General features: G+C 39.9%; 3 protein-coding genes across 5 annotated transcripts in view; 2 read left to right on the top strand and 1 right to left on the bottom strand.

Annotated features, from left to right (window-relative positions):
* Positions 1-4,774, top strand: part of LOC106948889 (1-phosphatidylinositol 4,5-bisphosphate phosphodiesterase delta-1-like) — a 26,088-nt gene extending 21,314 nt beyond the window's left edge. For both annotated transcript variants that reach the window (XM_015034772.1, XM_015034771.1), the window contains exons 9-15: positions 360-512; positions 595-751; positions 1,019-1,135; positions 1,258-1,436; positions 1,977-2,112; positions 2,597-2,746; positions 2,951-4,774. In XM_015034772.1, the coding sequence (XP_014890258.1) occupies positions 360-512; positions 595-751; positions 1,019-1,135; positions 1,258-1,436; positions 1,977-2,112; positions 2,597-2,746; positions 2,951-3,042 (984 nt within the window). In that variant the 3' untranslated portion in view covers positions 3,043-4,774. The remainder of the gene's footprint in view (positions 1-359; positions 513-594; positions 752-1,018; positions 1,136-1,257; positions 1,437-1,976; positions 2,113-2,596; positions 2,747-2,950) is intronic.
* A 549-nt stretch (positions 4,775-5,323) lies between these two features.
* LOC106948888 (1-phosphatidylinositol 4,5-bisphosphate phosphodiesterase delta-1-like) lies at positions 5,324-12,171 on the top strand. Its single transcript, XM_015034770.1, has 12 exons — positions 5,324-5,483; positions 5,572-5,800; positions 5,903-6,104; positions 6,747-6,891; positions 6,967-7,119; positions 7,766-7,918; positions 8,001-8,157; positions 8,425-8,541; positions 8,658-8,836; positions 9,377-9,512; positions 9,997-10,146; positions 10,351-12,171. The coding sequence occupies exons 1-12, from the start codon at positions 5,370-5,372 to the stop codon at positions 10,440-10,442; spliced, it is 1,827 nt and encodes a 608-aa protein (XP_014890256.1). The 5' UTR covers positions 5,324-5,369; the 3' UTR covers positions 10,443-12,171.
* The window catches only part of vill (villin-like), a 21,378-nt gene continuing 19,957 nt past the window's right edge, over positions 11,454-12,874 (bottom strand). For both annotated transcript variants that reach the window (XM_015034768.1, XM_015034769.1), the window contains one exon: positions 11,454-12,626. In XM_015034768.1, the coding sequence (XP_014890254.1) occupies positions 12,513-12,626 (114 nt within the window). In that variant the 3' untranslated portion in view covers positions 11,454-12,512. The remainder of the gene's footprint in view (positions 12,627-12,874) is intronic.

The following is a 12,874-nucleotide window of genomic DNA, read 5'->3' as shown; positions in this document are numbered from 1 at the left end:
TTGTTGGTTATTTTTCCAAATGTGTAAAGCTGGAAAGGCTTGACTGAATGAGGACTTTGCTACTTTGATGCTTAACAAATTGTCCACATTTTCTCCTAAAGATATTACAGAAGATGCTATTTGTAGGATTTACTGGATACAAGTTTAATGTCAAAGGGTGGGGTGGAGACAAAGTAATATTTATTGGATGGCTGAGGCACTGTTGGCCTCAAAGGACTGTTTTACAACACTGGAATGAGTTAGCAAATCCACATGCCGTTTGCTGTACAAAATTAATAAATATGTTTCCTTGTCCCTTCGTGACGTAGTTTAACAACTGCGCAACAAAACACTGAAGCATATTTTGTGTTTGTGTTTAGGAGCTGAAAGGCAAGTTCCTGGTCAAGGGGAAACGACTGAACAAACTGGATGCCATGTTCTCCAACAACAACACCACTGTTGAAGAAGACTCGGTGTCTGAGGAGGATGAGGCTGTAGATTGTAAGGAGAACGATCAAAAAGCAAAGGCAAAGGTGAGTCACGTGATTTGTACCTGTTCAAAAGAAAATCTAAAAAGTAAAGAACTGGTTTGACTAGTCTTCCATTTTCTTTCAGAAAGCAAAGATCAAACTCGCCAAAGAACTGTCGGATATTGTTATCTATTGTAAGAGCGTCCATTTCGGTGGGTTTGAACATGCCAGAGACAACCAGAGCTTCTATGAAATGTCGTCTTTGAAGGAGAGCAAAGCCTTCCAACTGGCTGATGCTTCAGGTAAATTAAGAAACTGTCAGTGGTTGTGAGAACAGTAAAAACAAAAACTCTATCAATCTAAAGATTTGCCCACGATACAGAAAAGCTAGTAAGAGGGTAACAACAGAATATGGTATGTACTCAAAAATATAACTTAAACGCTATATTAGAAGATACGTAGCCATTCTGTTCTCACTGTCTGTGATTAAACCAGATCAAACTGTCAGCTGTGATTGCTACAATTAATCAGATCATTAATTGTATGTTTACGTTTATGTTCCCTTACAGCCACTGCCTTCATCCATCACAACATGGACAAACTCACCAGGATCTACCCGGCAGGCTCGAGGACGGACTCCTCCAACTACAACCCTGTTCCTATGTGGAACGTTGGCTGTCAGATCGGTATTCTCCCTATAATTCAGTCTAGAATATGATATAAAATTCTTAGCACACTGAATACTGAGCATTGTTTTACTCTGATCCTTTTATCTGACCTTTTTTTTTTTTTTTTTTTTTTTTTTTAGTGGCGCTGAACTTCCAAACTAACACTAAGGAGATGCATCTTAATCAGGGCCGTTTTCTGCCAAACGGATTTTGCGGATACATCTTGAAGCCCGAATTCCAGAGAAGCCCGTCGTCTCAGTTCAATCCCCAATCTCTCACCGAAGGGCCATGGCTACAGAAGAAGGTCCTCCATGTCCTGGTGAGAGCTAACCTCAAAATGTTGCTCCTTGCTGAAATTGATCATGGTTCTGGCTGGGCGGCAAAGTCTCACTGAGCGGAAAGCTGTTTCACACCTCTGCTCTTCCTGCCAATGTGGTTACCTTCTAGACCTCAACCTTCTGTGCAGGTTAAGTTTTTGGACCAGAGATCCGGACTGTGAAAGCGATGCTTCTTAACCAATCAATGCGATAAAAAGTATACAAATAAAATGCTGAGTTAAGAACAAATTTCATTGATGTGAAGAGCGGGATTTAGGAAGATAGTTTTGGGGTTCTTCCAACAAATGTTTTTTTTTAACATGTTCAAAATACAACTGTAAGTCATGTTGAAGGATCAGGCCAGAGATGGGTCTATGACATCATTTTAAAAAAAATACAGCCATATTAGTTTAGGAAAATACAAATCTGGATAAACTACACTGTTTATTGAACATCTTTTCAAAAACAGGGACTCAGTTTCAGAGGTTTGTAGTTTCGACTTGATGATTTTATTCTAAATATTCTGTCTCTTAACACAACAGGTGATCTCAGCTCAGCAGCTGCCTAAACTGAATAAGGACAAACAGAACTCCATCGTTGACCCTCTGGTGAAAGTGGAAATTCAGGGGGTGGCAGCAGACAACGACAAGAAGACGACGCACCACATCGAAAACAATGGTGAGTGTAACTCGCAGATGTGTACATGCACATCTCAGTGGATTAGAGTTTCATTGAAAATTGACTTTTTCTGTTAATAAAATGCTTCACAAGCACTTTGCTACCACACTTTTATCCCTTGGCCGCAGTTTGTAGCATTGTTCCCCTGCAGCAAGAAGGTCCTAGATTCAAATCCCGGCCCGGGGTCTTCATACATGGAGTTTGCATGTTATCCTTCCACTAATCTTTCCACTAATGTGATTAATACAGCACTCTGTGAACAGCCAGTTTACTTGTCCATGACTTTATGGGTCACACCCTCATTGAGGAGAGTGTCAATGACTAAGTCTTTCTCTTGACTGTTCTGTGGATCATAAAATATACCTAAAATAACAATTATGTATAAATATTTTCACATAACATTTTTTGTATGTGATGAATTGATCATTTCTAAAAATAAGTCCAAAACGAGTGTGCTGCTGACCAAAAGAACTGCTCCTTGCAGGGTTCAACCCCATGTGGAACACAAAATTTGAGTTCCCCATCAGTGTTCCCGAGCTGGCCTTGTTGCGGTTTGTGGTGGAGGACCATGACTCAGCGTCCCAGAATGACTACATCGGGCAGTACTGTCTGCCGCTCACCAGCGTTCGGAACGGTAGGAAACTCCAGCAACATAGAGAAGCGTGACAGAGGTCAGATACTCTTTAGAGGACTCATATTGGCAAGGAAATATTAACACATCAGAGTGTTTCACTTCAAAAATGTCTATGTTTTTGACATTTTCTAAATCATGTGACTTCAGTTGTGCAAAAAAAATCTGCTTTGCTGACAAGGCTGAAGTTGACTTCCTCTTTTCCAGGATATCGCCACGTCCCATTGCTCACCAAGAGGGGCGACATCATTCCCTCTGCAGGGCTGTTTGTGCATATCATGCTAATGGACCAGAAGTAGGATCTTATAGGGTAGGAAGCCTTCATGCAATCAGGGACGAGTTTGAACAGCCAACGACAGAGCAGTGACGAAGTATTGCAACTAGGTCGGATAAAACCTCATACTGGAAACCTTCTGTCTGTTTTTTATTACTTTTGACATAGTTGTTTTGAGCTATTATTCAATTTTACTATTATTACGAGAAAGGGAGAGTCATTAAAGCCGTGAGTGAATGAGAGACGTTATTTAATGACAGTCATTTAACTGTTTTATGCTCCTCTAGAAGAATAATTATTGTAAGTTTTACATAAGGTGCCTTCTTCTAACGTGCCGTGCAATCTTTTAGTGTTATTATATTGTTACTTTCCTAAAAATAATGGCCTGAGTCTTTGTTTGCCAAAAAGGGATTTTGGTATAAAAGGATTTTTACACTTTTGGCTAAGAAGGCCGTTATTTCAGGAAGATGACAATATCAAGAAACAACCATTTGTGCATTTATTGTGTTTTTTTTCTAGACTTTGTGAGTAGAACAAGCCTTAATATATATGATTGCAAGGTTCTGTACTAGGCATGGGCTGGTTACTGGTATCAAGTAACACCAAAGTGTTCACAGGTCACGGAATGAAAACTATGGACAATTTCCTGAGATGCAACACCGTATGGATCTGGTCCAGGTCCTTGACCTGTTGCTTCTCACTGCACTAAGCTGTCTGAACAAATTTTACTACACTTTTCCCACCCTTCCAAAAAAGCAGAAACATGTTGAAAATGTTTTTTTAAAAAAAAAAAAGGACTAGGATGGAGTAGCTACATGGCATGGTTTTAAAACAACGGCTGGCAGGCCATTATGAGCCGTTATGATCCGTTGATGTTGGGACTTTTAGTTTAACTTATGTTTCTGTTTTTAACATCTCTTATTTCTCTATAGCTTACCAAAAACAATTGTTTTTGCTTTGGATTTGTTTCCGCAAATTAGCATTTATTTCTCTTTATTGTCTATCTTGGGGTTCAGGTTTCTTACCTCCTTTTTTTATGTGCCCCTCTCCTCTGCACAGCTGATCCAATGCCTCATCCCTCCCAGGCCTGTGTTTTCCCTCCAGCTGTTCCTCATCTCTTGATTTGTCCTTCTGCATTAATACTCTTTGTTTCCCTGTTAGTTGGATTCTCACATGTTCCGAATCCACCGGTTCTTTCAGTAAGGCTTTTGTATTTCTTTCATTAAACATTGTCGTCATACTGCTGTCTTGCCTGCATTTTAGTCTGACCCTGGATATCAGACAAGCAGTATTTTTTTTTAAGGAAGGCTGATAGCTGTTACCCGTAGGTTCCAAGTGTCACTTTGTGAACAGAATGGTAGAAGGGTGCAATAGTATATGTATTAGGGACTTAAAAACTGCTAACTTTATCTATTTTTGTTGTTTTTATTTGAAATGTTATTGTGGTGCAACACTATACCAGTCCACGCCTTGTCTCTTATTTTACTTTCTTAAATAGGAATAATCTTATCTCTTTAGAGAGTTTATGTGCCTTTGTCCACCTTTTCTCAAGCCAAAGTCTTGTACCATACACTGTCTTATAATTTACATTTTACAGATGCATCATGATGAGATCGTACAGAATTACAGTTAATGAAATCACACTTAATGTCTTGTATTGTAATTTTCTTCTCAATGCTTGTTTTAGTGACAACTTTGTGTCTCCAACGTGTTGGCATTGGCACTAGTTCACGAATAAAAGCAGCTTTACTCTCTTATGGGTGGTTTTCTCTTTATTTGTTACATTTTGATTCATGGCAAGAACAAAGAAAACTTTATTAGGCGATCAGCTTGAATACATTGGAATGCTTTTATAAGAAGAGCACATTTATTAAATAACAATAACTCAATCGGTTTATAAGTAGATTTTTCTTTATGAATCATCTGAGCTTGCTAAGTGGTTGAAAACATTTAAGTGAATAAGTTATTCGAATAAATCGCTGCTGCTCCTGCTTCTGTCAACAATGGCAACAAACCGTCGTTAGCTTGGATTTCTCGGTATCTCGGACGGACCGGTCTAACGCCGCTTCTGTGAAATCCAGAAGATAAATCCTTCCTAGAAGAGTCCTGCCTTTTTCTTCAGTTCGATCTGACGCCATTGGGGCATACCCAGAAACTCAGACCGACTGACACCGAGCAGGTTCTCAAAGTCCTCGTCAGACAGGTAGTCCTGCAGCGAGAAGAGAAGTGAGGACACAGTTAGGCTGCACCCTAGCGGCCACAATGTGTTATTACAATAGTCAAGGTTTATATAGGACANTTCTGTTGTAAACCAAATCCTTACATCTGAGTTCCAGTTGGTTCATCAGCTGCATGCGAAAGGCAGACAAGAACAAAGACAACAAGATGACCCTGAAAGAGCTGAAGCATTTCCTGCGACAGGTCAACATTGAGGTGGATGACACCTATGTGGAGGAAATATTCAAGGTGTGGCGCTCTCAAATTTCTTTTCTCTTTGAGTAAAACCAAATCAGTAAAGTTAGCAGTTTATTGAAGTGCCATTGTGTTTACACAGAAATGTGACACGTCAAATTCGGGTACCCTGGAAGACTTGGAGATCGAGGAATTTTATAGCCTCCTGACAAAACGGGAGGAGATAGATGTGATCTATGCGAAGTACGCTAAAACAGAGGGTGAAATGAGCGCCAGGGACCTGCTGGATTTCCTGCTGAATGAGCAGAGGGAACAAGCGACCATAGAGAGTGCACTCAAGCTGATTGAGAAACATGAATTGGACGAAGCAGGTTGGTGAACTTGGAGCGGGACTGTTGGTTTTCAAAAGTTCGACTCTCACCGGATTTGCCTTGCTTGGAGGGTTATTCAACTTATTGTGCTCGTCCTCACAGCAAAACAGAAGAAGCGCATGACTAAAGATGGCTTTGTAATGTACCTCAACCAAGAGGATGGATGCATCTTCAACCCAGCTCACTCACCGGTGTATCAGGACATGAGTCAGCCTCTCAATCATTACTTTATCTCCTCCTCACACAACACCTACCTGATGGAGGACCAACTCAAAGGACCCAGCAGCACAGAGGCCTATGTAAAGTAAGCGTTTCAGTACTGCTTGTTGTTAGACGAAAATTAGAAAACGTCCTCAGGTTTTAATCTGCTGTCTGGGCTTTTCAGGCCTGACATTTCATGAGTCTGTCCAACAACTATCTACTTTGCTTAATGCACAGTTCAATGAAATCTTTACGTATATATTTTTGTTCTCAGTGAGTTAAACATTTTTGGACAAGTCTCCGTCTGGCTCTCAAAAAAGCCGTTCTACTGAGTCCACTCTTTTCAGAGTGCCCAACGATTTGTTGTTGTACAGGGATGAAGAGGAACCTTGATCCTTGTCTCTGTGGATCATTCTGGAGGATTATATGGTCCTGCAGTCTGATATAAACTTCAGTTTACTTTCTGCCCCAGTATTAAATACTGGGACTGGGTCTTGAGTATCATTTGATCCAAATTACAGAGGTGTTGCTTATATCCAACCTTTACTAATGAAGGAAACTGAGAGCTATTAAATCCACTGCTGACATAAGGATAATTAATCATAATCATACCTTAATAAAACTTGATTATTTGCTGATTATTATGGACTCCCCACATGTCTAGTGGTTGTTTCAGTGAAAAGGAAACTAATCACTCAGAGTAAATGGATGGAAAAGGTAGTTTTACTCACTCCTCTTCTTGCAGAGCATTGATGAAGAGTTGCCGTTGTGTGGAGCTGGACTGTTGGGACGGACCAAACGGAGAGCCTATAATTTATCACGGCTACACTCTAACATCCAAAATCCTTTTCAAAGACGTCATCAGAGCCATCAAAGACTATGCCTTCAAGGTAAATGAAATGCTTATTTTGCCTCTAGGAGAATAAAAAGCTTTGAACGTTGATGGTTGATCTTTTGCTACCCAGACATCTCCGTACCCTGTGATTCTGTCCCTGGAGAACCACTGCACAGTGGAGCAACAACAGCTCATGGCCCATCACTTAATCGACATCCTGGGTTCTGCTTTGGTCACAAAGCCTCTGGGTGACACCATGCCTGCCAGCCTCCCCTCACCAGAGGTATGTAACCTTTAAATTCTAACTCATGTTAGGTTTAATTCGATGTGAATCCTTACTATAAATATTCTTTATAATTAAGAATCAAAAGATGACCACAGCAAGTTAACAAACTGCTCTGCCAGGTTTTTCTCTTCCCAGGTTACGTGAGTGTTAAAGCTAAGGGGAAAGGAGTGAAACTGATCTGATTAAACTACAAAAATCTTACCCAAGTTGGAGTGAAATAGATAATTGTTCATGTGGTTTTTTTAGCCATAAGATCTAAATGGTTTGAAACTCCAGAAGGAACGTTGTTGGTTATTTTTCCAAATGTGTAAAGCTGGAAAGGCTTGACTGAATGAGGACTTTGCTACTTTGATGCTTAACAAATTGTCCACATTTTCTCCTAAAGATATTACAGAAGATGCTATTTGTAGGATTTACTGGATACAAGTTTAATGTCAAAGGGTGGGGTGGAGACAAAGTAATATTTATTGGATGGCTGAGGCACTGTTGGCCTCAAAGGACTGTTTTACAACACTGGAATGAGTTAGCAAATCCACATGCCGTTTGCTGTACAAAATTAATAAATATGTTTCCTTGTCCCTTCGTGACGTAGTTTAACAACTGCGCAACAAAACACTGAAGCATATTTTGTGTTTGTGTTTAGGAGCTGAAAGGCAAGTTCCTGGTCAAGGGGAAACGACTGAACAAACTGGATGCCATGTTCTCCAACAACAACACCACTGTTGAAGAAGACTCGGTGTCTGAGGAGGATGAGGCTGTAGATTGTAAGGAGAACGATCAAAAAGCAAAGGCAAAGGTGAGTCACGTGATTTGTACCTGTTCAAAAGAAAATCTAAAAAGTAAAGAACTGGTTTGACTAGTCTTCCATTTTCTTTCAGAAAGCAAAGATCAAACTCGCCAAAGAACTGTCGGATATTGTTATCTATTGTAAGAGCGTCCATTTCGGTGGGTTTGAACATGCCAGAGACAACCAGAGCTTCTATGAAATGTCGTCTTTGAAGGAGAGCAAAGCCTTCCAACTGGCTGATGCTTCAGGTAAATTAAGAAACTGTCAGTGGTTGTGAGAACAGTAAAAACAAAAACTCTATCAATCTAAAGATTTGCCCACGATACAGAAAAGCTAGTAAGAGGGTAACAACAGAATATGGTATGTACTCAAAAATATAACTTAAACGCTATATTAGAAGATACGTAGCCATTCTGTTCTCACTGTCTGTGATTAAACCAGATCAAACTGTCAGCTGTGATTGCTACAATTAATCAGATCATTAATTGTATGTTTACGTTTATGTTCCCTTACAGCCACTGCCTTCATCCATCACAACATGGACAAACTCACCAGGATCTACCCGGCAGGCTCGAGGACGGACTCCTCCAACTACAACCCTGTTCCTATGTGGAACGTTGGCTGTCAGATCGGTATTCTCCCTATAATTCAGTCTAGAATATGATATAAAATTCTTAGCACACTGAATACTGAGCATTGTTTTACTCTGATCCTTTTATCTGACCTTTTTTTTTTTTTTTTTTTTTAGTGGCGCTGAACTTCCAAACTAACACTAAGGAGATGCATCTTAATCAGGGCCGTTTTCTGCCAAACGGATTTTGCGGATACATCTTGAAGCCCGAATTCCAGAGAAGCCCGTCGTCTCAGTTCAATCCCCAATCTCTCACCGAAGGGCCATGGCTACAGAAGAAGGTCCTCCATGTCCTGGTGAGAGCTAACCTCAAAATGTTGCTCCTTGCTGAAATTGATCATGGTTCTGGCTGGGCGGCAAAGTCTCACTGAGCGGAAAGCTGTTTCACACCTCTGCTCTTCCTGCCAATGTGGTTACCTTCTAGACCTCAACCTTCTGTGCAGGTTAAGTTTTTGGACCAGAGATCCGGACTGTGAAAGCGATGCTTCTTAACCAATCAATGCGATAAAAAGTATACAAATAAAATGCTGAGTTAAGAACAAATTTCATTGATGTGAAGAGCGGGATTTAGGAAGATAGTTTTGGGGTTCTTCCAACAAATGTTTTTTTTTAACATGTTCAAAATACAACTGTAAGTCATGTTGAAGGATCAGGCCAGAGATGGGTCTATGACATCATTTTAAAAAAAATACAGCCATATTAGTTTAGGAAAATACAAATCTGGATAAACTACACTGTTTATTGAACATCTTTTCAAAAACAGGGACTCAGTTTCAGAGGTTTGTAGTTTCGACTTGATGATTTTATTCTAAATATTCTGTCTCTTAACACAACAGGTGATCTCAGCTCAGCAGCTGCCTAAACTGAATAAGGACAAACAGAACTCCATCGTTGACCCTCTGGTGAAAGTGGAAATTCAGGGGGTGGCAGCAGACAACGACAAGAAGACGACGCACCACATCGAAAACAATGGTGAGTGTAACTCGCAGATGTGTACATGCACATCTCAGTGGATTAGAGTTTCATTGAAAATTGACTTTTTCTGTTAATAAAATGCTTCACAAGCACTTTGCTACCACACTTTTATCCCTTGGCCGCAGTTTGTAGCATTGTTCCCCTGCAGCAAGAAGGTCCTAGATTCAAATCCCGGCCCGGGGTCTTCATACATGGAGTTTGCATGTTATCCTTCCACTAATCTTTCCACTAATGTGATTAATACAGCACTCTGTGAACAGCCAGTTTACTTGTCCATGACTTTATGGGTCACACCCTCATTGAGGAGAGTGTCAATGACTAAGTCTTTCTCTTGACTGTTCTGTGGATCATAAAATATACCTAAAATAACAATTATGTATAAATATTTTCACATAACATTTTTTGTATGTGATGAATTGATCATTTCTAAAAATAAGTCCAAAACGAGTGTGCTGCTGACCAAAAGAACTGCTCCTTGCAGGGTTCAACCCCATGTGGAACACAAAATTTGAGTTCCCCATCAGTGTTCCCGAGCTGGCCTTGTTGCGGTTTGTGGTGGAGGACCATGACTCAGCGTCCCAGAATGACTACATCGGGCAGTACTGTCTGCCGCTCACCAGCGTTCGGAACGGTAGGAAACTCCAGCAACATAGAGAAGCGTGACAGAGGTCAGATACTCTTTAGAGGACTCATATTGGCAAGGAAATATTAACACATCAGAGTGTTTCACTTCAAAAATGTCTATGTTTTTGACATTTTCTAAATCATGTGACTTCAGTTGTGCAAAAAAAATCTGCTTTGCTGACAAGGCTGAAGTTGACTTCCTCTTTTCCAGGATATCGCCACGTCCCATTGCTCACCAAGAGGGGCGACATCATTCCCTCTGCAGGGCTGTTTGTGCATATCATGCTAATGGACCAGAAGTAGGATCTTATAGGGTAGGAAGCCTTCATGCAATCAGGGACGAGTTTGAACAGCCAACGACAGAGCAGTGACGAAGTATTGCAACTAGGTCGGATAAAACCTCATACTGGAAACCTTCTGTCTGTTTTTTATTACTTTTGACATAGTTGTTTTGAGCTATTATTCAATTTTACTATTATTACGAGAAAGGGAGAGTCATTAAAGCCGTGAGTGAATGAGAGACGTTATTTAATGACAGTCATTTAACTGTTTTATGCTCCTCTAGAAGAATAATTATTGTAAGTTTTACATAAGGTGCCTTCTTCTAACGTGCCGTGCAATCTTTTAGTGTTATTATATTGTTACTTTCCTAAAAATAATGGCCTGAGTCTTTGTTTGCCAAAAAGGGATTTTGGTATAAAAGGATTTTTACACTTTTGGCTAAGAAGGCCGTTATTTCAGGAAGATGACAATATCAAGAAACAACCATTTGTGCATTTATTGTGTTTTTTTTCTAGACTTTGTGAGTAGAACAAGCCTTAATATATATGATTGCAAGGTTCTGTACTAGGCATGGGCTGGTTACTGGTATCAAGTAACACCAAAGTGTTCACAGGTCACGGAATGAAAACTATGGACAATTTCCTGAGATGCAACACCGTATGGATCTGGTCCAGGTCCTTGACCTGTTGCTTCTCACTGCACTAAGCTGTCTGAACAAATTTTACTACACTTTTCCCACCCTTCCAAAAAAGCAGAAACATGTTGAAAATGTTTTTTTAAAAAAAAAAAAGGACTAGGATGGAGTAGCTACATGGCATGGTTTTAAAACAACGGCTGGCAGGCCATTATGAGCCGTTATGATCCGTTGATGTTGGGACTTTTAGTTTAACTTATGTTTCTGTTTTTAACATCTCTTATTTCTCTATAGCTTACCAAAAACAATTGTTTTTGCTTTGGATTTGTTTCCGCAAATTAGCATTTATTTCTCTTTATTGTCTATCTTGGGGTTCAGGTTTCTTACCTCCTTTTTTTATGTGCCCCTCTCCTCTGCACAGCTGATCCAATGCCTCATCCCTCCCAGGCCTGTGTTTTCCCTCCAGCTGTTCCTCATCTCTTGATTTGTCCTTCTGCATTAATACTCTTTGTTTCCCTGTTAGTTGGATTCTCACATGTTCCGAATCCACCGGTTCTTTCAGTAAGGCTTTTGTATTTCTTTCATTAAACATTGTCGTCATACTGCTGTCTTGCCTGCATTTTAGTCTGACCCTGGATATCAGACAAGCAGTATTTTTTTTTAAGGAAGGCTGATAGCTGTTACCCGTAGGTTCCAAGTGTCACTTTGTGAACAGAATGGTAGAAGGGTGCAATAGTATATGTATTAGGGACTTAAAAACTGCTAACTTTATCTATTTTTGTTGTTTTTATTTGAAATGTTATTGTGGTGCAACACTATACCAGTCCACGCCTTGTCTCTTATTTTACTTTCTTAAATAGGAATAATCTTATCTCTTTAGAGAGTTTATGTGCCTTTGTCCACCTTTTCTCAAGCCAAAGTCTTGTACCATACACTGTCTTATAATTTACATTTTACAGATGCATCATGATGAGATCGTACAGAATTACAGTTAATGAAATCACACTTAATGTCTTGTATTGTAATTTTCTTCTCAATGCTTGTTTTAGTGACAACTTTGTGTCTCCAACGTGTTGGCATTGGCACTAGTTCACGAATAAAAGCAGCTTTACTCTCTTATGGGTGGTTTTCTCTTTATTTGTTACATTTTGATTCATGGCAAGAACAAAGAAAACTTTATTAGGCGATCAGCTTGAATACATTGGAATGCTTTTATAAGAAGAGCACATTTATTAAATAACAATAACTCAATCGGTTTATAAGTAGATTTTTCTTTATGAATCATCTGAGCTTGCTAAGTGGTTGAAAACATTTAAGTGAATAAGTTATTCGAATAAATCGCTGCTGCTCCTGCTTCTGTCAACAATGGCAACAAACCGTCGTTAGCTTGGATTTCTCGGTATCTCGGACGGACCGGTCTAACGCCGCTTCTGTGAAATCCAGAAGATAAATCCTTCCTAGAAGAGTCCTGCCTTTTTCTTCAGTTCGATCTGACGCCATTGGGGCATACCCAGAAACTCAGACCGACTGACACCGAGCAGGTTCTCAAAGTCCTCGTCAGACAGGTAGTCCTGCAGCGAGAAGAGAAGTGAGGACACAGTTAGGCTGCACCCTAGCGGCCACAATGTGTTATTACAATAGTCAAGGTTTATATAGGACATTTTACAACAACCTCAGCTGAATAAAGTATGTCACAATTACATCATAGGTAGATGTGATAAAATTAGAAATAAAATTTGATATACACGGGATGAATTGGGATTAACGATACAGAAAAACAACCAACCATCCTCATGTGGTTAAAAAAAGACGTCTTTTT

Source organism: Poecilia latipinna, unplaced genomic scaffold (assembly GCF_001443285.1).
Source record: "Poecilia latipinna isolate Pla-1442-1.1 unplaced genomic scaffold, P_latipinna-1.0 Scaffold311, whole genome shotgun sequence".
Lineage (NCBI taxonomy): Eukaryota > Metazoa > Chordata > Actinopteri > Cyprinodontiformes > Poeciliidae > Poecilia > Poecilia latipinna.
Note: the sequence above shows the minus strand (reverse complement) of the source record. Positions and strands in the feature narration are given on the sequence as shown.